General features: G+C 38.1%; 1 protein-coding gene across 4 annotated transcripts in view; it reads right to left on the bottom strand.

The window, feature by feature from the left end:
• The window catches only part of DENND5B (DENN domain containing 5B), a 228,650-nt gene that overhangs the window by 101,178 nt on the left and 104,424 nt on the right, over positions 1–23,048 (bottom strand). For 2 of the 4 annotated variants that reach the window (XM_069585398.1, XM_069585400.1), the window contains exons 2-4: positions 20,404–20,469; positions 17,547–17,656; positions 5,320–5,986 (exon numbers count right to left, since the gene is read on the bottom strand). In XM_069585398.1, the coding sequence (XP_069441499.1) occupies positions 5,320–5,986; positions 17,547–17,656; positions 20,404–20,469 (843 nt within the window). The remainder of the gene's footprint in view (positions 1–5,319; positions 5,987–17,546; positions 17,657–20,403; positions 20,470–23,048) is intronic. The other 2 variants (XM_069585399.1, XM_069585401.1) reach the window with 1 other exon arrangement.

Genomic DNA, 23,048 nt, shown 5'->3' with positions numbered 1-23,048 from the left:
TCGTGTCCAACTCTTCACAACCCCATGAACCACAGCCTACCAGGCTCCTCTGTCCATGGGATTTTCCAGGCAAGCGTTCTGGAGCTAGAATAATCTTAATACCAAAAACCAGGTAAGATAGTACAAGAAATAAAAATAAGCCAAATCAATCAAATACATAGATGCAAAACTTCTAATCAAAATATCAGCAAGCCATAAGTGAAAACCATGACCAAGGCAGGTTTGTCACAGGAATATAAGGGCGGAATGTACATTTTTCATCTTACTAAATGATTAAAGTGAGAAAAACAAGATCACCTTACTTGATGCAGAAAGAATATTCAATAATATACAACATGCATTCATGATTTTTAAAAACTTTGAACATTCTAGGGATAAATGAAAAGTCTTTAGTCTGGTACAAGATATTTACCAGAAACACCATAGCAAATGTTAAGAGTGAAGCATTAAAAGGATTCTTTTTAACATCAGGAAAAAGACAGGGATGTCTGTTACTATCAATTCCATTCTGCACAGTACTGAAAAGCCTAGTTAGGACTATAAGACAAGAAAAAAAAGGTGACAAAGATAGAAAATTAAGAAATAAAACCATCATTATTTGTACCTTGTCATTTACTTTGTTGTTATAAATCTTTACCTAGAGACACTAGAGAAAGCCCTTATAAATGGAGAGACATACCATTTTCATGAAGGGGAGGATAATACTCTAAATATGTTAATTGTCTCAAAACTAGATTCAATGAAACTTCAATAAAAAAGAGGTGGTGAAGAGAACTATCCTACAAGATTCTGAGACTTACTGTAAGGCCGTAGTAATTACAACAGTGTGATTTAGTACAGGGATCGAAAAACTGGCAGAATAAACTGACTGTCCAGAAATACATACAGGAACTTCATATACAGAAACTTATACAAGACAGAAGTGGCACTGCAGATCAGAGTGAAGAAGAATGGTTTATCTAATAACTAGCAGAGAATATCTAGTTACAGATATTTCTAAAATATTAAGTTTGATCTCTTATTCACAACATAAACAAAAATCGATTTCTTACAGACTAAGGCCTTACATGCTAAACGTAACTTTAAAACATTTAGAAAAAATGTAGACCATTTTTATGAACTCAGAATAGAGAAGGATTTCTTAAATAGAACACAAAGTTAATTCACAAGGAAGATCAATAAATTGGAATTTATGATTAAGAACACCTTAATCACTTACAATTAAGAGTATCTTAATTCATCAAAAGATCCCTAAAAGAAAATTAAGAACACAAACTGGAAGGAGATACATACTAGTCATATAACTGACCAAGTTTCTTGAATATGTAATAAAAATTTATTTAGAAAAATTTCTTAATATTAAGTTTTCATTTACTACAAGGTAAAACTAATAGTATAAAGATATTGGCCTAAGCTGTTAAAATTCTAATGCTTTTTGGATACTGGGCAGGGGAATCCATTTTTTGCCATCAAAATATCAGGTCTGCTTTATATTTATCAGCTCCATAATAAATAAGCTATAAAGTTTAGTTGAGCATAACTAGCAATCTGTGTTTAGAAGGCTCCCAACTTTTTCAAGAAAATTTCAAGCAGCTTCTACTTTCTGATAACGTTAATTCATGCACAGTTTGCAAAGGGAGGAGAGGGAGAGGAGCACTGTGAAGGCTCACAGGCAGCCAGTGCAGCGTGGGCTGTGAGTAACTGCTTATTTCCATTGTGAAGAATCAAAGGATGTAAGCAAGGTCCAAAAATGTCCTGAGACTTTAATTACTGGTATCAAAAGTTAGACCCTGCTGTTTAAATTCTTTTCATTCTTCCACTGTTTCTTTGAAAAGATGATCAGACTCCAATCTTCCCACTGTCTTGCTCCAAGTATTTGTAGGCCTCAAAGAAAAGTACTCTTTTCTGATTCGGGGTTCTAAAAAAGAGTCTTTACCTCTTGGATTCCTTCTCCTCTTAAAATGTCTAGCCAGTTACCACTGCAAAGTGACTGTGATTAACACACTTTCGAAACAACAGACTGGATAGATTTATATGGGCTGTGGACAAGAATTTCAAATCAGTCTAGAAAGACATCTTCATCACTGAAATCCATCTATACTTTTATTCACTTTGGGTTTTCATAGTAATTGTTCAACATTTGCAATGTTTTAAAATTGTATGACATCAGTGAACAAGAAATGATCAGATATCATTAAAAACCCTAAAATACAGTCAGGAGAAATGAAAAATGGCACCAGAGTACAGATCAACCCAACAACTCTTAGTTCATTCCTTTCTTTCTCTAATGGGAGAAGTGAACTAAAGTGAAGTAAACGTTGCTCAGTTATGTCAGACTCTTTGCAACCCCATGAACTATACAGTCCATAAAATTCTCCAGGCCAGAATACTGGGGTGGGTAGCCTTTCCCTTATCCAGGGGATCTTCCCAACCCAACAATCAAACCCAGGTCTCCCACATTACAGGCAGATTCTTTACAGCTGAGCCACCAGGGAAGCCCAAGAATACTGGAAAGGGTAGCCTGTTCCTTCCCCAGTGGATCTTTCCAACCCATGAATCGAACTGGGGTCTCCTACTGTTAAAATCTGCATTTACACAGATAATCTACAATTATCTAATATGGAACCTTTACAAAAGACCCTCAGAGGTGAGTTTATGATTTAAAAATAAATACTGAGACACAGGGACTTCTCCGGTGGTCCGTAGTTAAGACTCCCAAGTTTCCACTGTAGGAGGCATGGGTTCAAACCTTGGTCAGGGAACTAAGGGCCCATATGCTGGGCAGTGTGGCCAAAAAAATTTAAAAAAATAAATAAAATAAAATAAAAACAAATAATGAGATAGATAAGGAGAGGTTAAGTGCAATGTCCAATATAGCTAACATATGGGTAAGAATTCTGGAGAAAGACAGATCCAAGCCCATTCTCAGCTCTACCACATTACCCAACAGCTATGTGATCTTGGGTAGGTTACTAAGCTTCCCTGAGCATTAATTTCCCCCTTCATTAAAAGCATGGGCAGTAATATCTCATTGTTGAGAGGATTAAGTGTTGGGGGAAAAATAAAAATGTACAAGGCATTTTAACATTTAATTCCTAATACAAAGTGATTTCTGTGAATGATTAGAAAATTATAAGGTATGACACTTTAAAAATATATATATATTTGTAGAATTGATGCTTTTGAACTGTGGTGTTGGAGAAGACTCTTCAGAGTCCCTTGGACTGCAAGGAGATCCAACTAGTCCATCCTAAAGGAAATCAGTCCTGAATATTCGAAGGACTGATGCTCAAGCTGAAACTCCAATACTTTGGCCACCTGTTGTGAAGAACTGACTCATTGGAAAAGACCCTGATGCTGGGAAAGATTGAAGGCAGGAGGAGAAGGGGACGACAGAGGATGAGATAGCTGGATGGTATCACTGACTCAATGGACATGAGTTTGAGAAAGCTCTGGGAGTTGGTGATGGACAGGGAGGCCTGACATGCTGCAATCCATGGGGTTGCAAAGAGTCGGACATGACTGAGCACCTGAAATGAACTGAACTGAACATATCAGAATTTCACAACTTAAGATGTGCATAATTTATAAAGGATTATGTAGGACTGATAAAACTGATAATAATTACAACAACACTGGTTATTGTTTAGTCAGCACAGATTTCTCACTTTGTCAGAATGAATCAGTGAGAGAGGAAGGAAAAAACCTGTTATCTCCATAAAGATGAACTGACTGACACATAGGAAGATTATGTATCTTGTCCAAGGTTCAGTTAGCAAGTTACAGAACAGAGATTTGAACTCATGATTGTTTTCACTTCAAAAATCAATATTCTTCCAATACCAAATTGCTTCCCTAGGTAGAACAGGACATGGAATTACATGATTGGGAAGATCTCTTGAAAATCTAGGATCTAAAGTTCTTTTTACTAATAAGCTAATAAACCTGAAAGTATTAAGCTCCAAGCCCTTGCCTCTCCAAGCAACTCTCTAATCCCAATCCTTTCAGGGAAAAAAGGAAGACATTGAAAAGAAGAGAGAATTACTTAAAATTAAATATTTTGGATACCAAAGGGTGATCTGCAGGTAATGACCAGCACTAAGAAAGTGAGGGCACGAGGACAGGAAAGAATTTAAATTAGTCATTAGAGAAGAACTTCCCGACAACAAAAACTGAGACACTGCAACACATTATCAGAGAACATGATGAGAATAAACTGAAGAAAATGCAACCTTGTGAAGGGCTGTCAACACACAAACAGTGTCAACATACACACAAGATGGGGAAGTACAAATACAGCCTACTTGGCTCAGCCTCATTTATAATTTAAAATAGAAAAGAAAAAAAAGGAAACTGGTAAAATAAGTTTGACAGCCACAGTCAGAAGACTGCACTACAGTTCTGCCAGCCTAAATACAAGTTAGCAAAATGCTAAACTAAATATTTGTGCCACATTTTTCGAAAAACTCATCAATGCCCAGGTACTATTTTACATTTTCTGTCAATTCACTATCCAAAAAACACAGCATCTCTATCTCCTCTGCAAATTCAGGTTCAGACTGGAACCAGTGCTTTAGTGTAGGCTCAACATTAGTCATCGCAAATGCACTGGTAAAATAAAACCCAAATTGTTTGTTTCTAAAGTATGTTTTGGGAGAATTTTGAATGAAAAGCATCACGACGATAGCTTCCTTTGGGATTAAAAACAAAACACAAAACCTCCATATACCTTTGGTGGAACTTTTACACCTAGGAGAACTGTGTCTGTTTCACATGCCTGTACCCCTTCTCTCACTCCATGAAATCACCCATAGGCAAAGATCCAAAGGTAATCACCTTAGAAAGCTTCAGAGTTAACAATTCTGTCTGTCCCTTTCCAGTGTCAGCTGAGTTTTGATGTGAACCTTTACTAATCCGTAAAAAAAAAAAAAAAAGAGCAAGCGAGCAAAGTCTGCACGGTAGTAAGAGGTATAATAAAAGTAAGAGGATTCTCTCACTTTTATTATAAAGAGAAATATGCTTCTTTTACAAAGAATATGTATAATCAGGAAAAAAAGGTTACTTCCATTAAAAAAATAAACATATGCAAATCAGCCAAGCTAATGCTTTTATATCTCCCCCCCCTTTTTTTTTCTCTACAGCCACTGTCACCTAAAAGAGAAGTAACCTCTTGGCATCTGGTCCTACCTAAAACCCTCTCCTTTTACACAAGACAGAAAAGACTTCTGACCATCAATTATTTGGCTCTATTAATATACCCCAGTAGCTAAGAGCATAAGCAGTTGGTTTTGGGAGACCTAAACTTTAGGGCAGACCTACCTTGTGAATAGAGAAGGATCTGCATCTCTAGAAGAACACAGGTAAACACCTGCACCAGGTTCTCCAGGCCTAGGAGCTCAAAGACCTCTCGGAGAGGGTAATCGGAGAGAGGGAGTTCACTGAGCCCCGGCCTCTGGCAGATGACAGGTTCATAAACACCGTAAAACTTCAGTGATCTCCCTGGAGGTGGAAGGGGCACCTCATAGAGAATATTATGGATGTAGCTCTCAAGAGGCAAAGGTGGTGGCTGCTGTGAGGTAACTGCCTTGTAAAGTTGGATGAGGAATTTCTTGCAGGCTTGCATGAAAGGCAGTGGTGTGATCAAACATATACTTTTTGAAACATACAGAGTGTCTCTGCTGATGTCATAGGAGTTGTATCGCTGGAGTTTCAAAAGGGAAGTTGTATCTCCTTCGTCAATACTGCTCGCCAGTGAATCCATGCTGCAGGAGGATGAAGCGTACACACTGCTGTAATGCTCTGCATTGTGCATCTGGTAGAGTGTCTGCATTGCTGTGCAGATTTGCTTACTTGTAACTTCTTCATAAAAAGTGAGAACAAAACCGTAGGTACGAGAACCATCTTCCCGGGTAATTATAAATGAGTGGAACTGAGGGTCTTTGTTGTCAGTTTGTGTTCTGAAAGACAGCCCTTTAGGCATGCACAACTGTGGAAGAAGGAGAAGAAGAGCATCAGAAGGCAATATATGAAAAAATTCAAACCAGAGGAAAACGGTTGTGAAGTTCTCTCTGAGCTTATGACCTTCATTAAGTCACGTAACTTCTCTGAGCCTTAGTTTCTTTATCTATGACATCTGTGGCATCAGTGACTTTAAGACAAAATACGCAAGGACACTTTACAAATATTTAATATTTAAGGACTATTTTTAGAGTAAAGTTGATAATGTTTCAGAGGAATACAGAAACAGGTGAAGGTTCATTTGATAAATGGAAAAAAGTTAAAACACAGAATAATAAAAACAAAAGTATAATTTTTGCTCTTTTGAACAATATGATACTTTATCCTTAGAAAAAATAAATGTTGAAAACGAATTGATTTTTCTTTACTGAAGCAAAAGGGTAGAACCAAGACACTTCAGATTATTTACAGCAGAGATTATGCCCCAGGTCTTGGGAACCACCCAGGATTGAGTCAAATTTGAGAATAAAATTACCTGAAGACTTAAAGATGCTATATTTAAGATACTTTATAAAGCATAAAAAATTAGAATTGAGTCTAAAGCACTTTAAACAGGAAAAATTATAGAAAATTTGAAATATACTAAGAAAACAGAATTGTAATTCAACTATCCTAAAATCATGATCATTATTAATTTTTCTATTATTCCTTTCTACTTTTGTATTACAATATGCTTTCTGCATAGAAATAATTTTACCATACATTATGACTTTTCTTTTATTTCAGATTTAATAATCGATCTTCTAAAATTTAGAAGTTCTCCCAAATCCCCACATTACCAAAAAATTTAATTCCCTTAAGAGTTATGACTTTAATTCAAACTGTGAACAAACACTTATTAACCACCTTTCTGAGCTAGGCCCTATGATAGTGATACAATGGTGAGAAATACAGTTTCTGCTCCCCTGAGTTTCCAGTGCAATAAGGACAATAGACTATTAAATATATATATATATAAACTATAAACTATGGGAAGTGCTGTGATAGGGTAAACATAGGCTGCTAGGAAAAACACAATAGGAGGACATAATTGAGAAAAGAGGGAGCTGCTGTTGCTGCTGCTGCTAAGTCGCTTCTGTCACGGTTGACTCTGTGCGACCCCACAGACAGCAGCCCACCAGGCTCCCCCATCCCTGGGATTCTCCAGGCAAAACACTGGAGTGGGTTGCCATTTCCTTCTCCAATACATGAAAGTGAAAGTGAAAGTGAAGTCGCTCAGTCGTGTCCGACTCTTAGCGACCCCATGGACTGCAGACTACCAGGCTCCTCCGTCCATGGATTTTCCAGGCAAGAGTACTGGAGTGGGGTGTCATTGTCTTCTCCAAAAGAGACAGCTACCATGGTTTAAAAGGCACTTCCCTGGCAGATCAGTGATAAAAAAATCTGCCTGTCAGAGCAGGAGACACAGGTCTTATCCCTGGATTAGGAAGATCCCCTGGAGAAGGAAATGGTAACCCACTCCAGTATTCTTGCCTGGGAAATGTCATGGACAGAGGAGCATTGGTGGGCTACCATGGGGTTGTAGAAGAGTCGGACATGATTTCAGTTTAGTTCAGTTCAGTCACTTATCGTGTCTAACTCCCCATGGACAGAGCACACCAGGCCTCTCTGTCTATCACCAACTCCCGGAGCTTGCACAAACTCATGTTCATCAAAACAGTAATGCCATCCAATCATCTCATCCTCTGTCATCCCCTTCTCCTCCCACCTTCAATCCTTGCCAGCATCAGGGTCTTTTGCAATGAGTCAGTTCTTCGCATCAGGTGGCCAAAGCTTGAGCATCAGTCCTTCCAATGAACATTCAGGACTGATTTCCTTTAGGATGGACTGGTTGGATCTCCTTGCAGTCCAAGGGACTCTTAAGAGTCTTCTCCAACACCACAGTTCTAAAGCATCAATTCTTTGGCACTCAGCTTTCTTTACAGTCCAACTCTTACATCCATACATGACTACTAGAAAAACCATAGCTTTGACTAGATGGACCTTTGTTGGTAATGTCTCTGCTTTTTAATATGCTGTCTAGGTTGGTCATAGCTTTTCTTCCAAGGAACAAGTATCTTTTAATTTCATGGCTGCAGTCACCATCCACAGTGATTTTGGAGCCCAAAAAGATAAAGTCTCTCTCTGTTTCCATTGTTTCCCCATCTATTTGCCATGAAGTGATGGGACCAGATGCCATGATCTTAGTTTTCTGAATGTTGAGTTTTAAGCCAGCTTTTTCACTCTCCTCTTTCACTTTCATCAAGAGGCTCTTTAGTTCCTCTTTGCTTTCTGTCATAAGGGTGGTGTCATCTGCATATCTGAGATTATTGATATTTCTCCCGGCAATCTTGACTCCAGCTTGTGCTCCATCCAGCCCAGCATTTTGCATGATGTACTGTGCATATGAGTTAAATAAGTAGGGTGACAATATACAGCCTTGACGTATTCCTTTCCCGATTTGGAACCAGTCTGTTGTTCCATGTCCAGTTCTAACTATTGCTTCTTGACCTGCATGCAAATTTCTCAGGAGGTAGGTAGGGTGGTCTCAGGAGGCAGGTAAGGTGGACATGACTTAGCGACTAAAAATAACAAATGACCAGGCCAAAAAAATGAAGGAAGCCTAAGTGGAGACCTGAGGATAAGTACAGGTGTTAATGAGATGAAATGAAGACAGAGAGGGCATGGGCAAAAGCCCAGAAGACAGAAGGTGAGGTTCACTGTGGGTGGGGAGCAGAATGAAAGGTGTGGGGAGGGGAGAGTGACTGCAGGAGATACTGAACCCCAAAGGGCCTTGGAGAGTCACAGCAGAAGTCTGAGGAGGGGGATGAGAAACCTCTGGAGGGTTTTCAGCAGGACAGGGACAGAAACAGAGTGCTGCTTAGCACATCAACCTTCCGGCATGTGAGGGCGGTGGCTTCCCCAGAGGTTCTAGGGAGGCAGCAGGAATGCTCAGAGCCTCAGAGTCACGCTTGACTCCTTTCTTTCTCGCTCACTCCATTACCCAATCTACCAAAAAAGACCAGTTCTACCTTCAAAGATATATTCAGGAACAAATTACTTCCATCATTACTCTTACTACTCTAAGCCATACTCTTCTCTCATCTGGATGACTATTTAATATAATAGCCTGTTAACCCATCTCCTTGCTTTTGTCCTTGTCCTCAATAACCTGCTCCCCATAGAGCAGCCAAAGTGATTCTTAAAAAAAATATGTTCGATCTTGCCACTATTCAAAACCCTCCAATGGTCTCTCATATTGTTAGAAGGTGAAATCTTCACACTACAAGGCCCCTGTGAGGCCCTACATCACTCGGCCCCAGCAGCTCTTTCTCCACCCTCCACTGCTCTTCAGCTCACCTACTCTGCTGTGGGCCTTCAGACAATCCTAGTCCTCAGCCTTCAATCCACCCTAACTGACACCTGCTAGAACAGAGGAGGGCTACTCTGCCAAACCCTAACCAAACTGCAGATCTGTAAGCAGAATGATGGCTTTGTTGTTTTAAATGAAGAGACTACAGCCTTCAGGTGAAATCTAATCTGCCACATGCCTTGAAAATAAAATCTTATTGGTACACAATCGCACTCCCTTTAAGCACTGTCTAGCTGCTTCTGCACTACAAGAAGAGCTGAATCACTGTGACAGAGACTGCGCAGCCCACAACACTCAGCTATTTACTATCTAGCCCTTTGTGTGGGGGAAAAAAACCAGCAAGTCTATGTTTTAAGTCACTTAAGTAACACTGAGAAGGTTTGTTATGCAGCTTACCCAAAACACTTCCTTACTTCCTGTAAGTCTCCATATAACTACCTTAAAGAGGCCTTAATTTATCTTTCCGTAAAAAAAGTGTTTTCATCCCATAAATGCCATTAAAATGTCACTTCTCCTCTAAAAAGCTTTTACTGAATGAAGCAGTTAAAGCCTTGCACCACAGTATATGTACACTGCATATGTATGACACACATGAGTAGTTTCTCTAATTTTGTTTCATCTCTAGACTGAAAAACTACTCATGGACTGGTAATAGCTTTAACCATTCAAGAGTACCACACATGGAACAATATAGTATTTGGGCCATAATAAATGGTGACTGATAAAGGTAAAAAGCAAAAACTGTGACCCTCAGCATAAATATCTCAGTGAAAATGTCTTTACATTTCATATCACTGAACATGAGAATTGGAAACAGCTATAGTAGCTTTAATCACTATTATTATATGTATGTTGACATAAATTAAATTACTGTGTATATTTGGGCAGAATAAGATACAGATTTAGATTAAACACATGAATATCTGGATTTGTTGGGGGGAAATTTTGCTTATTCCTACTCTTGGAAAAAAAGGCCATGGCAAGATATTTTCATAATTTGGCCTTTAGATTAAGGTTGCTTTCATTATAACAAGTCAATGAGATCCTCTACTGATTATGAATGAAAATTCATCTGACACATTTACCAGAGTCAATATAGGTTATAGGAAGGATGATCTGAATCAGTCTTGCCTCAGGCTAAGCTCAAACCTGCACAGCACAGTGCATGGCATATATAAGTGTCTTTTAAATGAATGAATAAATTAACGAACAAGAAAACAATCAGAAACAACAGCTCAGGGTACAGGATCAGATTTAGTTCATCTCTTCATTCAGTCCATAGTTCTCTTTATACATCAAGTAGGCAATACAGAAACATAGTGACCTCCAAAGTCAACAGAAAGGCTTAATTTAATTGACAGGCTTTCCCAACATCATAAACCATTAAATTCAAGTTCAAACTGTTTTTGAAGAGCTGCCAAATATTCCCTTAATGGTCTGTAGCTTTCTTTAGCATGCATTCAAACATTTACAGGAAAAGCTTGCCAAAAGTTGTGCCCAAAGTGAAGAATGACTTTCTATGCTACAGATAACAGATGTAAGAATTTTTAAACTCTCTTACAAATAAAAAAAAAGTAAGAATTATATTTCTAATCTGGGAACCATAGTTTGAAAATGCTATTGTTTTTTCATTTTTAAAAGTGAGAATCATATGACTTGTTTATTTTTCATAATTCTAAGCTATAAATCAAGATTTGCTCACCATGACAATCAATACTTTTTGTCCTCTAATACTGATGTTTACTAACAATATTGTCTCCCCACCCCACTCTCACAGCAACTAAAAAACTTAAGAGCTGTCACTGCTAACCAGATTGTCACTGGCTAGATTACTCAAGCCACAGTAGGCTCACAATGCTGTCTGTGTACCTTTCTTGGTTTGAGTGACCAAATATCCTTATTATCTCTCTGGACTCTTTTAGTCAGTGTGGCTAGAACTGTAACAATTTTTCCCCCATTTTCGATGGCTCTATTGATCCCATTCCTTTTCTCTTATGCTACAAATATAAGCTATTTAGAAAACTCTTAATGAGTCAATTAGTTTTCTGTTCCTTTCTTCTTTCCTTCTCTTTCCGTTCTTCATTTAATAAACATTTACTTTATGTCATATATTGCATTAAATCTTGATAACTCAGAAGACAAATAAGATAATTTTTTTACTTCTGGGAGCTTACAGTCTAATAGCAGAGAGAGACATATAAACCAACATTTACAAAATAATGTGATCCCTATTGCTACAGAGTGTGTTCAACATGTTTCAGGAACAGAGAAGACAGAGCACCTAACTATTCCTGCTTAAGAGATAGTTTTGCAGTGGAGGTGATACCTGATCAAAGATGGGGAAGCGAAGTTCTGTAAGCAAGCATATTCTCCTTCATTTATTTAATGGTCTGAACCTAAACTATGTGCAAAGCTAAGCATATGGTGGTTTAGTCGCTAAGTGGTGTCTAACTCTGCAACCTCATGGAATGTAGACCGCCAGGCTCCTCTGCCCGTTGGATTTTCCAGGCAAGAATGCTGGCTGCTGCTGCTATTGCTGCTAAGTCACTTCAGTCATGTCCGACTCTGTGTGACCCCATAGACGGCAGCCCACCAGGCTCCGCCATCCCTGGGATTCGCCAGGCAAGAACACTGGAGTGGGTTGCCATTTCCTTCTCCAATGCATGAAAGTGAAGAGTGAAAGGGAAGTCGTTCAGTCGTGTCCGACTCTTTGCGACCCCATGGACCTCAGCCTACCAGGATCCTCTGTCTACGGGATTTTCCAGGCAATAGCACTGGAGTGGGGTGCCATCGCCTTCTCCTAAGAATGCTAGAGGGGAGGGGACTGCATTTCCTTCTCCAAGGGATCTTCCCAATCCAGGGATCAAACCTGCATTTCCTGCTTAAGCAAGCGAATTCTTTAACTCTGAGCCACCTATCGCAATGAATAACAGTGTGTTCCTGTCCTAATGGTTCTTACTTTACAGCAGGAGATAAGGATTAGGACAACCAGCTATATAATTAATTAATTATAATTGTAATGGTGCTACAAAAAGGTATAAGGGGCCAAGGATGTTTTATTTAGGACATAAACACAAAATGGAGTCTTTATATTTCACAGAACATGCTTAAAAAGGTATTAACCACATTTTTTTCCTAAGCATTCCTAGGTTCACTACATTTTAAGTATAAGCTCTATCTACTAGAACATTACATAGACAGTCAGTCACAGACACTAATACACAGATTTCACAGGAGATCTGAAATGGGGGGGGGGGTGGTGGGGAACTTCAGCTCCATTTGCATTGCTTTATTTCATTTAAGAGGAAAGGTATTGATCTGAAGCAAATTTGTCAAATGTTGAATTCTGTTATTTCTCGGTGGTGGGTTTATGATTGTTTTGTTCTCTCTGTTTTATGATACTTCTATTTTTTTCCCACAAAAATCTGTGAATCCACAACCAAAAGAGATATAAAAGCAATTAATTCAGAAAATTTCAAATGTCACATACCTATTTGCTGTTACATATGCATTGCACTCATATACATGGATTTTGTTTTTTGTTTAACAAGTTTCATTGCTTTGGGGGACTTAATTTGTATGAAATTAATGTCACACACTAGTAAAGTGATGTTTAAAATTCTCCAAGCCAGGCTTCAGCAATACATGAACCGTGAACTTCCTGATGTTCAAGCTGGTTTTAGAAAAGGCAGAGGAACCAGAGATCAAATTGCCAACATCCATTTAGATCATGGAAAAAGCAAGAGAGGTCCAGAGAAACATCTATTTCTGCTTGATTGACTATGCCAAAGCCTTTGACTGTGTGGATCACAATAAACTGTGGAAAATTCTGAAAGAGATGGGAATACCAGACCACCTGACCTGTCTCCTGAGAAACCTATATGCAGGTCAGGAAGCAACAGTTAGAACTGAACATGGAACAACAGGCTGGTTCCAAATAGGAAAAGGAGTACGTCAAGGCTGTATATTGTCACCCTGCTTATTTAACTTCTATGCAGAGTACATCATGAGAAACGCTGGGTTGGAGGAAACACAAGCTGGAATCAAGATTGCCGGGAGAAATATCAATAACCTCAGATATGCAGATGACACCACCCTTATGGCAGAAAGTGAAGAAGAACTGAAGAGCCTCTTGATGAAAATGAAAGAGGAGAGTGAAAAAGTTGGCTTAAAGCTCAACATTCAGAAAATAAGGATCATGGCATCCGGTCCCATCACTTCATGGGAAATAGATGGGGAAACAGTGAAAATGGTGGCTGACTTTATTTTTTGGGCTCCAAAATCACTGCAGATGGTGACTATAGCCATGAAATTAAAAGACACTTACTCCTTGGAAGGCAAGTTATGACCAACTTAGACAGCACATTAAAAAGCAGAGACATTACTTTGTCAACAAAGGTCCGTCTAGTCAAGGCTATGGTTTTTTCCAGTGGTCATGTATGGATGTGAGAGTTGGACTATAAGGAAAGCTGAGTGCAGTAAGAACTGATGCTTTTGAACTGTAGTGTTAGAGAAGACTCTTGAGAGTCCCTTGGACTGCAAGGAGATCCAACCAGTCCATCCTAAAGGAGATCAGTCCTGGGTGTTCACTGGAAGGACTGATGTTGAAGCTGAAACTCCAATACTTTGGCGACCTGATGCGAAGAGCTGACCATTTGAAAAGACCCCCCTGATGCTGGGAAAGATTGAGGGCAGAAGGAGAAGGGGACGACAGAGGAATTAGATGGCTGGACGGCATCACCGACTCAATGAACATGCGTTTGGGTGAAGTGAAGTCACTCAGTCGTGTCCGACTCTTTGCGACCCCATAGACTGCAATCTGCCAGGCTCCTCTGTCCATGGGATTTTCTAGGCAATAGTACTGGAGTGGATTGCCATTTCCTTCTCCAGGGGATCTTCCCAACCCAGGGCTCGAACCCGGGCCTCCCGCATTGTAGACAGAGGCTTTACCATCTGAGCCACCAGGGAAGTCCAGACTCTGGGAATTAGTGATGGACATGGAGGCCTGGCATGCTGCGGTTCATGGGGTCGCAAAGAATCGGACACGACTGAGCGACTGAACTGAACTGAATGATCCTTTTCAAAGCTCCACTTTGCTAGCAGAATGAGTGATATTATAGACGGCAGTAACTTATTGGAGTGGAGTTTTGCTAAAGCTAAGAACAAAGCTTTCTAACTTTAGGTGGGAATAAATTACAGCTTCATACAAATGCACTTACTAATAAATCAAAGAGGAAATTAAGGGCAGTAAATCTATGACCCAAATGCAGACTAGTTTAATGGAATGCTTTACAGAGATTTTCAAGGAGTACTAGCAAATCCTTTTAGATCTGCAGCAAAAGCAAAATGCTGTATTGTGTTTAAGCATCAAAACACAAGCCTACAAGTCTATTCTTCAGAGGGAAATGTTTCCTGTTTACATAAAATAACTCAGAGACAACAGGTAAAGGAAATATTAAAGACCGTCAAGGAAGCAGACAATTGCTTTAAAGATAAATGCTGCTGCTGCTGCTAAGTCGCTTCAGTCTTTTTTTTTTTTTTAGTTTTTTATTTTTTTAATTTTAAAATCTTTAATTCTTACATGTGTTCCCAAATATGAACCCCCCTCCCACTTCCCTCCCCATAACATCTCTGTGGGTCAGCCCCATGCACCAGCCCCAAGCATGCTGTATCCTGCGTCAGACAGAGACTGGCGATTCAATTCTTACATGATAGTATACATGTTAGAATGCCATTCTCCCAAATCATCCCACCCTCTCCCTCTCCCTCTGAGTCAGCTGTGTATAAGGGACTTTTGGACTCGCTTCAGTCTTATCTGACTCTGTGCAACCCCACAGTCGGCAGCCCACCAGGCTCCCCTGTCCCTGGGATTCTCCAGGCAAGGACACTGGAGTGGGCTGCCATTTCCTTCTCCAACACATGAAAGTAAAAAGTGAAAGTGAAGTCGCTCAGTTGTGTCCGACTCTTTGTGACCCCATGGACTGTAACCTACCAGGCTCCTCTGACCATGGGATTTTCCAGGCAAGAATACAGGAGTGGGTTGCCATTTCCTTCTCCAAAAGATAAGCGCTAGTCAGAGGCAAAGGTTAACACAGATATCTTTACTATTAAGACATCCAAATGATTAAAAGTAATAAAACACATCAAGTGTGGCATTTTGTTCAAATGACTGTGGATTCATATGAAAATAAGAATCTAGTTTTGGACACCGTTTTGACTTCTCACAGAATAATTTATAAATACTTTTAAACATATTACTAATTTAAGAAAATTAGTGTTATAATCTATTTACATTCTTACCCATTCTTCCAAATGTTTCATTTAGGTACTCTTTTATATCATTGATATCTTTCCATTAATTTTCTGACATAAGCAGCTGATAATTTATTTTTTGTCACTGCTTTTTGCTGACTACTTTAGTACGAAGCTTGTCTGCACTTCCCCAAGTCTCATAAATATGACTAACAGTTGTATTCTGCTTAATATCTACAGCACTGTCTTCGCCAAAGATGAGGCTAGGCCCCACAGTATTAACTTCTAGCAAAGTGACATTTCCTGTTACTCTAGTATAGGGCAACAGTTTAGAGAATAACTATACCATGCTCTGTAAAGAATCAAAGTCGAAGTACCATGTGCCTTAGTCATCTGTCCTTAGAAAACGTACCATGATATTCCCTTCTTGGAGTAACATCAGACTGGAATGGGTTTACTGTCATATAGAAATACCATATCACTGAGAGCAGGTGAAAACCAAGTCATTAAAAATATACAGTTTTTCTTTGGGGGAAGTAGCATGTAGGTGGGAAAAAAGTGAACTAGAGAGTAAAAATAATCTGGATTTAATCTCTGAGACTCCCTGTACAACTTTGGGCAACTAATTTAATCTCTGTAAAATATGAATAATAATCCTCACTGGGTACATGTAAGCAAGTATGTGAAAGTAACATATATAAGGGATCTAACAGATATCTACTAAATTTTTCTTCCCTTACAGTATCACATCATAATGGGATTTTTTGGTTCCATCTTTAAAATACTCAAAAAGAACCACATCTATGTGTCTTAGTCCACCTTTAATCATTTTTGTGCCTATGGTGCCTGATCTCCAATTTGCTCACTTTGGGGCCCCTGATCTTTATAACTGCAGAGTTCACGGAGGTACAAAATATTTTCCAGACTTCTAAGAACTGTTCCTAACTGACCTGAAAATTATGACCGACTATTTTTAAGAACCTCTAATGGGACAATTATGACTGACTGTATTTTTAAGAACCTCTAATGGGACTTACAATCACCACTGGTAACTCATTACATCATTTTAAATTCCTTATAAACAAATTCCTGCTGCTGCTGCTGCTAAGTCGCTTCAGCCATGCCCGACTCTGTGCGACCCCATCAACTGCAGCCTACCAGGCTCCTCTGCCCATGGGAAATTCCTACTAATGTCTAAATGAGGCACTTAAGTTCCTTTCCTACCTTACTTTGTGAACATGATAAATTAAAGACCCATCATATAACATTCCTTGAAATATGAAAACTGTAATCATGCACCTTCCATCAGGCTCCTCTCCAGGAAACAAACTATTATCACTGTTATCAAAGCATCTATGTCTTAATTAATGCAAATTCACCACACAGCTTAATGGCAGGAAAAGAAAAGGGGCTGCTGAGGGTGTGTTGTATGTACTAATTAGCTATGGGGATCTTAGGCAAGTTACTTAACTTCTCTGAGCTTCATTTTCCACATCTGTAAAGTGAGGATGCTGCTGCTGCGGCTGCTAAGTCGCTTCAGTCATGTCCGACTCTGTGAGACCCCATAGACGGCAGCCCACCAGGCTCCCCCATCTCTGGGATTCTCCAGGCAAGAACACTGGAGTGGGTTGCCATTTCCTTCTCCAATGCATGAAAGTGAAAAGTGAAAGTGAAGTCGCTCAGTCGTGTCCGACTCTTAGCGACCCCATGGACTGCAGCCCACCAGGCTCCTCCATCCATGGGATTTTCCAGGCAAGAGTACTGGAGTGGGGTGCCATTGCCTTCTCCAAAGTGAGGATAATACTTTTTAAAAAACTTTTTATTTAAAGGGTTAAATGAAATAATGTATAAATTCAAAACATAGTCACAACTGTCATATTAATAAAATAAAAAGAAGCCTTGAAGAGGAGAAAAAACCACATACCATGTTTACTGCATCTTGATCGAAAGGGTTCCATTCTATATTCTGAGGATAGTGGGCCAGAACTTTGGATTTGAATGTTCTTCTCAAAGGACTCTGGTCAAAATTTTCACCTACAACAGATAATTAATAATTAGTTAATATCTAGAATTTTTTCAAAAGCATGTCATAATTTTGTTTTTATTTTGTAGATACACTGAATGAAAATGTTGAAATCTGATAACCAAAGATATGCTAAAATAATCCTTACTGTGACCTAATTACTGTCCTCATTTCAACACATGATGACAAAAAAAAAAAAAAATCCTATTTGGAAACATTTAACTCACTAAAGAAACATCCCCAAATAAACTAACTGTAACTAAGATTCTGAAATTTTTTAGAGATAAACATAATGGTGCAGTGCCCAAAGGAGGCAAGTTTGCTTGAGTTTTCACAAAATCCTCTGATAAATGTGACTGCATCTCCATGCTTTTACAAGAATTAATAGAATCAGAAATATCATTACTGAGTTGTCTGGTTTAGTAAACAGGGCACATTAAAGAACACTAACCTCTAAAAAGAAGCTATCCTAAGCCAAATTAATCACCTGTTAAAATCCTGAAAAGGTAAAAGGATACGCTTTGATCATTACATATAACAAAATTCAATAAAGCTGTCAGCTCAGTTCTTTAAAGTCCTTAACCAAATTAACTTCCGTGAGACCTGCTACCTCCAAATACCTTAGTTTCATAAAATATTTTAATATGGACGGAGCTTAAATCATCAGTGTCAAAAAGTTGAGATTAAGGAATTAGAAAGACCTTGGGAGCAATACCATCTGTCTCTTGTGTTTTTTTCTACTTTTTAAGTTCTAATTACAAAACACAAGCTGATATATTCAAAGATAAATGCTATTTACCAGTATTTGTACAAGCAAAAATATCATAAAGCAATTCATGAGTCACATGTGGACACCTAGTTAGATTCAGTTTCCATCTCTGGTAAAAATCTAAAATATGTATACTAAAACACCTTTCAGTGAGAAACTTAACAGATCTCAGATGGAGGGAAAAGTCACACTCTGAAATTTTGTTGGAGAATGCAATATAAAACACACAGGAGTGTTTTTTAATAAAGGCACATAATTTAAACAGATCTGTTGCAACAATTAACCTATTACTTCTAATTTAGGCCCTTGGCTAACAATCTTTTTCCTTTGGATTCCTCTTCATTCATTCCTCCTCTGCATCTCTCTATCTTTCTACTTCATATTTTCATCTTCTAAGTGACAGAGTAAAGAGCTTTCACTTCTAGAAGAGAAACTGTCAAAGGTGTCTCCAGTGAAAGTTTATCAATTTCTGCACCATGCTTCTAGGGTATGTGAACATGGGAAAAGTCAGTGGAAAATACGAAACCGTTCAAGAGTCACTATGTCCGAAGAAATGAGTCAGGGTTCACGGTTGATTTCACAAAAGTAAATGGTATCTTTAAGCTGGTACTAGATTCTTATGCAAACACTAAGAATTTTTAGATTATTTACTTCTTCATTAACAACAACAACAACAAAAAAGGGTCATATTTCACTTCAGTTTAAGTCAGAGAAAAAGCAAAACTAGAATTCCCTCCTGGTTCTAAGGTTTATGCTGCTGACTGTGCCAGTGACACAGCAAAAGGACACTCTCACCTTAGATAATACCCAGCCATCAAGAAACCCTCTCCTTACCTGCCCTCAAATACCAAAAAGGCTTATTTTAGCATTCACAAATGGAAATGAAATAGGAAATACTGCAGGGGCAGAAGAAACAGCATACAATGAGGATATAAATCCTTGCAACACTTACCTTTTAATGAATTCCTGCCTGAGTTTGGTTAAAATAGAACTTTATCTTCATTCATATATCAAGTTATTAATGTGACAGGAAATAAATCAGAAAAAGTCATGACACTGCTATTTTCAATATAATTGTCCTGTTAACTAAGGAATACCACACCCTTGAGGAACAATGAATCAACCAGAAGAGACAGAAAGAAAACCACCTTGAGAGGAAAAGAATTTCACAAAAACAAAACCCCATGAAACAGAAATAGAAATCTAACGAAAGAAAAACAGAACCATCACCAGCACCGCCGCCACCACCAGCACCACTTCTCATTAGCCTGCTCTAAAAAGGGGAAGATCACTGCTATATATACAGCTGTCTTGGCAAATATTATTTTGAAGAAAATTTGGAGATAAGCTGACTGGAAATTCTGATAACACTGTTAAGGATTTAGAAGTGAGTAAGTGCAGCTATTCCTACTAGTATCAGTCAAAGAAAAGAATTGTGGAGATGACTTTTGGAGATGTCAGACAGGGGAACAACCTAACCTTTGCATTTTGAACCCATAAACCTCTAACTGAGAATTTACTGTTAGGACTTAGCAGGAAAAATGAACCAGTCTAAGAATCTGGATTCCAAGGAAATGGAAATTACATAAGGATGCTTTAATTAACCTAAAATCCACCTTTCAAACATTATCCTGAAATAAACAAGGATTATAAATTTGTGCAATTATTAATATCCCCCACAACAACTACAAGTAGACTTAATTTCAAGTAATATTGCCAAATAACCTCCTACTAAACTTAAACTACAATTAAGCCTTTCCTCCTTAGAAAATAGAACATATCTGCCAAGAGAGCTTAAAGACTAATGAATTAATTTCTTCAAGGCTTGAAGCAAATGAGATCTTTACAAAAATTAAGATGCAAATAAGAGAACAGAAATACAAAATAACACATTTTTTTGCCTAAGCAAAACTGAATAATGAAACAATTATGATGGACTTGGGGTGAGTTAAAATAATAACTTCCAACACCTCAACTTTTTATTTTTACCTGAAGTCGTATTTGCAGCATCTTGGCTCTTGCCATGACGATCTGCTTCTAGCCATTGGTATAAAACTACATAATGTAATAGAAACAAAAAAGCTTTTATGAACAAAGAAACACAAACAAAAAGCAATAATGACTTTGAAGAATGGAAAATAAGAATTTAAAAAATTAAACAAAAGCAATTAAACATGAGACATTAACATCAACAGAACACAACACCAATAGTATGTAGCTTATAGGCTATTAGTGATAAGAAAGCAAAGAGAATAAGTAATTGCATTTTAATGTAATAAGTGAAATACCATTTAAACATCTGTAGCAATTATTCATATGGGAAAAGGTGCATGTTCTTTTCTTAATGCTAATTTAAAAAGAAGTATCAGGAGAAAGCTAATGTTTCTATAGCCAGATATAATAAAATATGATAGTAAGACTAAATGACGAACTATGGAAACTGCATCCCAACTTCTGTAAACCTATCAGATTGGCTGAAGTTTAAGAAACTGACTATACAATCTGACAAGTATGCAGAGAGACAGAACTCTCATAAATTGCTGGAGGTAATGCAAAAAGGTATAACCCCTTAGGAAAGACAGTTTGGCAGTTTTTATAAGGCTAAACATAGTCCATATGATCCTACAACCCTTGTCTAACCAGTAGAAAAAAGTCAGACAAATTCCAAGAGGAGCAACCTACAATACACCTGGATGAATACTTGTCAAAACTGTCAAGATCATCAAAAACAAGTAAGGTCTCAGAAACTATCATAGCTGAGAGGAGCCTAAGGAGAGAAGAAAGGTGTAATGTGGTATATTGGATGGGCTCCTCCAACAGAAAAAGGACATTAAGTAAACACCAGGAAATTTGAATAAAGTATAGATTTTAGTTAACAATAATATTGATTCATTAATTGCAACACATGTATGGCACCGCCCTAGGTTGTAAATGATAGGGAAAACTATGTGCATGGATGGAGGGGTGTGTGTGAGAACTCTGTATTATCTTCTCAATTTTTCTGTAAATCTAAAACTGTTTCTAAAAATCAAGTCTGTTTAAAAAATTTTTTAAACAAGTCTTTAGAACTTTAAAAAACTGCAAAGTTTAAATTTTAAAAAATGATTTAATGTAAGGACAAAAACATATATTACATCTGATCTTTTAATTATTCTCTCTTTTGTAAATTACTAAGCAAACACAAGCTGAAGTTTGCTCAGTAGAGATTCCATTAGTCAACTATCCTCTTAGGTACTTTAACGAAGAAATATCAACTCTTGGGGAAAAGTTTTACTACAATGAGGACACAGGCTATTAAAATATTCACACTTGGGGGTGAAGGGGGAAATTTACGGTAGAGCTCTGTGACTAAATATATACTATGGCGTTTCCTCTTTCTGGGTCAAAAGAATAACAACTACAAACTAGAGAGGGTAGTAGCAGAGTAGAATAGTACTGGACTACTCCAAGCAGCACAAAAATCTCCCTGTTTGGAAAAGCGAGCACGAACTTTACTACTGATACTGAATATCCTTCTTATAAAAACGAGACACAAAGCAGGGAAACTAATCTATTCAATGGTCTGACAATTCTGCCCAGCTCTCATCTAAAGCCTAAATCTGCCCTGATACTCTTGGTTGTGTTCAGAGTATCACTGCCATTATATTTACAAACAGTCCCAATTATTTCATATAGCCATTGTTTCTGGTTTCATTGGCCAAAAATAAAAAAATACGAAAGTTATTTCAGATCATTTTATTCTGACCAGTTATACAGAAAATGGTACATAAGCAAAAATAATGTTAATAGATGTGAGGTTCAATTATTTTATCACTACCTCCAGATCACCAAAATCCAATTAACAGTAGTCTAAATAATTGAGAGAACTTCCAGTGAAATAAGTGCATCTGCTTCCTGCAAAGCATAATGAGAGTCACCATTAGACCAAATCTGGACTTCAGTCTACTTTATAGCATAGATATTTAAAAAGATAATGTATAACTACAAAAGAAATGTTACTAATATTTCACTTAACATACAAAAATGTATACAGGCAGGTCCAGAAGGACTGAGCTCTAACATTTCTTAAACTCTCACAGTTTCTGAAATATGGCATATTATAAAGTGTCTGAGCCTCCTTTCACTTTGTAGATGACGTCAGAATATCAATAATATACCTCTTTCCCCTGTGGTTAGGAGCACAAGATCTGACCTTCTGGAAGCTCCATGTTTCCTTTCAACTGGCAATGGGAGCAGGGACACTGCCCCCATTCCAGCCACTGGTAAGGATTTCTCTAGTCTGTGCATGACATTGTAAGCAGAGAGAGATCTGTGAATCTCAGAGCTATTTCTCAGGCTGAATGTCCCTGTTATATATTTCTTCACTCATTTCCTCTCTGAACCTTCTCACTCCGAGGGCCCCAGTGAATTCCCTCGCTCATTATCCATTTCCATCACAGCCTATTTCTGAGCAGGGTATTTCTCCACAAAACAAGGCCAAGGCTCCCAATACTTCCCTATGCGCCTATCCCTGAAGGATGTCACTGAAGTCTAGATGCTTTAAAGAAAGTTTGTTGATGGGAACAATGAAAACAGAAGGGAAGCTGAAACAGGTAATCTCTTCCACCCTGTCTTTTTTTTTCATTTTATTCTTT

This window comes from Ovis canadensis, chromosome 3 (genome assembly GCF_042477335.2).
Source record: "Ovis canadensis isolate MfBH-ARS-UI-01 breed Bighorn chromosome 3, ARS-UI_OviCan_v2, whole genome shotgun sequence".
Classification (NCBI taxonomy): domain Eukaryota; kingdom Metazoa; phylum Chordata; class Mammalia; order Artiodactyla; family Bovidae; genus Ovis; species Ovis canadensis.
The sequence above is the reverse complement of the archived record's forward strand: the minus strand, read 5'-3'. Positions and strand labels throughout refer to the sequence as shown.